Genomic DNA, 3,006 nt, shown 5'->3' with positions numbered 1-3,006 from the left:
TTTTTTTATTGTATTTTAAATAATTTAGAAAAAGTTTTGTTGATAACGTTTTAAAAGAACTTTTTTTATTTTTTGGTAACAGATTATGAGACTAGTAGTTAACCAGTGAAAGAGAAACCAAAATCCTCCGTCACCCAAATTCGCATACACTGGAGAACCAATATCAGAGTTTAGTAGCCCTACTACCCACACTCACCCCCGCCGCCTTCTCCATCACCGAAAACTCACGTCCACCGCTATCTCACCGCCGTCGTCGCATCTGCTCCAGTGGCCATCCCACTGCTCAAGCTCGTCTCTACAGTCGCAACGCGTCTCGTGTCACCACTCGTTCTTCCGTCGTACAGCCCCTGTTCTGCCGCGCTCCAGCCCTCCTCTGTCCAGTTTTGCCGCGCTCCATTTCGTGTGTCCATCGTGCTCCCTCTCCCTCACCTCTATGCTCTATGCCTTGGAAGGTATTTTTTGTTATTATTGTTTTCCGAGTTAATTGTTGTTTTTCTGAGTTAATTTCCTTGATTCTTGATTGTTGATTATTGTTTTTGTTGAGTTAATTATTGTTGATTGTTGTTAATTTCTCTAAGTTTAGTGTATTCTTGAGTTTGTTAATTTTGTTTTGTTGTGTCCTTTAATCCTTAGCGTTTTCTTGTTGAATGTCCTGTATTCTTGTTCTGCTATGGCGGTTGACATGTTGAGGTTATGCTGTTAGTGATACAAATGCATGTATTTTGAAAAACTATCTTCATTGTTTCTAGCTTGAACTATTTATATTTGTGAATCTAGTAAATTTATAATCTGAGTGAGTAGGATAACATATTTCAATTTTTGTTCTAGGCTTCCAAATCCATGCTGATTTTTGGATATTATCATCTATTACTCTGTTAGGGATTTTGTGAGCCTTTTAATGGTTATAATAAACTTTTCTTGATACTCTTGAGTGATACACAATAAACTTTTCTTAATACTCTTGAGTGATACACAATGATTGAGATTGAAATTTTATTTGTATTGCTTTTTTTCTCTGAAGCACAACAAATCTTTCATTTTAAGGCTCCAGCATTTTGACTCTGTAAACAACTATCATGGAATATTACGTGTTGGAAGTTACCTTTTGCTCTTTCATATTAGTTAAGGCTAATATTAATATATTGTCCTTCTAAATATTTATGCCATTTCTGAATTACCACAATACATACATGATATATCTTTTGTTTATTAAATCTACAGGTCCTGTAGCAGAAGATACGTTTTATTAATTGAATGCGAGTGTGCCTTGATGAAGATATTTATGCTAGTGATAGATTTGCCTCGATTAGTTGTCTCTTGCCTTCAGCTTTACTCAAGTTAGCTTCTGCTATTTCAAGAGTTTGTTTAGCTTCTTCTGGATCAATGTCACTACTCTTCTCGGCATCATTTACTAAAATGGTGATCTTATTATTGCCTATTCTAGCAAAACCACCCATCAGAGCCATTGTTACCCATTGGTCATTAAGGCGTATTCTCAAGATACCTATATCTACAGCTGTAGCAATAGGTGCATGATTTGGTAATACTCCAATTTGTCCACTATTAGTGGACAAAATAATTTCCTTCACTTCTGAATCCCAAACAATTCGATTGGGGGTCAGTACACAAAGATTTAAAGTCATTTCTTCAATTTCCCCTCCATTTCTAAGTTCGTAGCCTTCGCAGTTGCTTCATCGATATTACCCACCAAATAAAAGGCTTGCTCGGGAAGACCGTCTAATTCTCCAGAAAGAATCAATTTAAACCCTCTAATTGTTTCTGCTAGACCTACATATTTTCCTGGCGAACCGGTAAATACTTCTGCTACGAAAAAAGGCTGTGATAAGAAACGCTCAATTTTCCGTGCTCTTGCTACAGTTAAGCGATCCTCTTCGGATAATTCGTCCAACCCAAGGATAGCTATAATGTCCTGAAGTTCTTTGTAACGCTGTAAAGTTTGTTTAACTCTTTGCGCAGTTTCATAATGTTCTTCACCAACAATCCGAGGTTGGAGCATAGTTGACGTTGAATCTAAAGGATCTACAGCTGGATAGATACCTTTGGCAGCCAATCCTCTTGATAGTACGGTCGTAGCATCCAAATGTGCAAATGTCGTAGCAGGGGCAGGGTCGGTCAAATCGTCTGCGGGTACATAAACTGCTTGAATAGAAGTTATAGACCCTTCTTTGGTAGAAGTAATTCTTTCTTGTAAAGAACCCATTTCGGTACTAAGGGTCGGTTGATAACCTACAGCGGAAGGCATTCGACCCAATAAGGCTGACACTTCGGATCCCGCTTGGACGAATCGGAAGATATTGTCGATAAATAGAAGCACGTCTTGTTCATTAACATCTCTGAAATATTCCGCCATAGTTAGGGCAGTTAAACCAACTCTCATACGGGCTCCAGGCGGTTCATTCATTTGACCGTACACTAGAGCAACTTTTGATTCTCCAATAGTTTTTTCATTAATTACTCCGGATTCTTTCATTTCCATGTAAAGATCATTTCCCTCACGAGTACGCTCCCCCACTCCGCCAAATACGGATACACCGCCATGAGCTTTGGCAATGTTATTGATCAATTCCATAATAAGTACTGTTTTACCCTCTCCAGCTCCGCCAAAGAGTCCAATCTTTCCTCCACGGCGATAAGGAGCTAAAAGATCTACTACTTTAATTCCGGTTTCAAAAATGGATAATTTTGTGTCTAATTGTATTTTAAAATAAAGACAAATAAAATTAATTTATATATATTCTAAATGATACAAAAGGTCCTTCTGAATTGATCTTATCCCTTAAAAATCAAAAATTTATTAAGTAATAGCTTTATTCTTCAATAAAGAAAATATTTTGGGATTATCTTTATAACCCTCCGTCCATCGTTTTAGGTTACGAAAAAGACTTGCATATTTTTTTCTAATAAAATAAATTAGAAAAATTCTCTCTTCAGAAAAAGAGAGAGAGAGAAAACAAAACGACGGGGTCATTTTTTTTGTTCCTATTC

The 3,006-nt window shown here is 37.1% G+C and overlaps 1 protein-coding gene and 1 pseudogene across 1 annotated transcript; both read right to left on the bottom strand.

Annotated features, from left to right (window-relative positions):
* Positions 1-410, bottom strand: part of LOC127743771 (NAD(P)H-quinone oxidoreductase subunit H, chloroplastic-like) — a 16,242-nt pseudogene extending 15,832 nt beyond the window's left edge.
* Positions 411-1,501: 1,091 nt separating this feature from the next.
* LOC127743769 (ATP synthase subunit beta, chloroplastic) lies at positions 1,502-2,713 on the bottom strand (the record flags this gene model as incomplete). Its single annotated transcript, XM_052255948.1, has 1 exon — positions 1,502-2,713. A coding segment is annotated over one exon (1,074 nt), but the record flags the coding sequence as incomplete, so codon positions are not given.
* Positions 2,714-3,006: the final 293 nt, after the last annotated feature.

This window comes from Arachis duranensis, unplaced genomic scaffold, assembly GCF_000817695.3.
Source record: "Arachis duranensis cultivar V14167 unplaced genomic scaffold, aradu.V14167.gnm2.J7QH unplaced_Scaffold_111243, whole genome shotgun sequence".
Classification (NCBI taxonomy): Eukaryota; Viridiplantae; Streptophyta; class Magnoliopsida; order Fabales; family Fabaceae; genus Arachis; species Arachis duranensis.
Note: the sequence above shows the minus strand (reverse complement) of the source record. Positions and strands in the feature narration are given on the sequence as shown.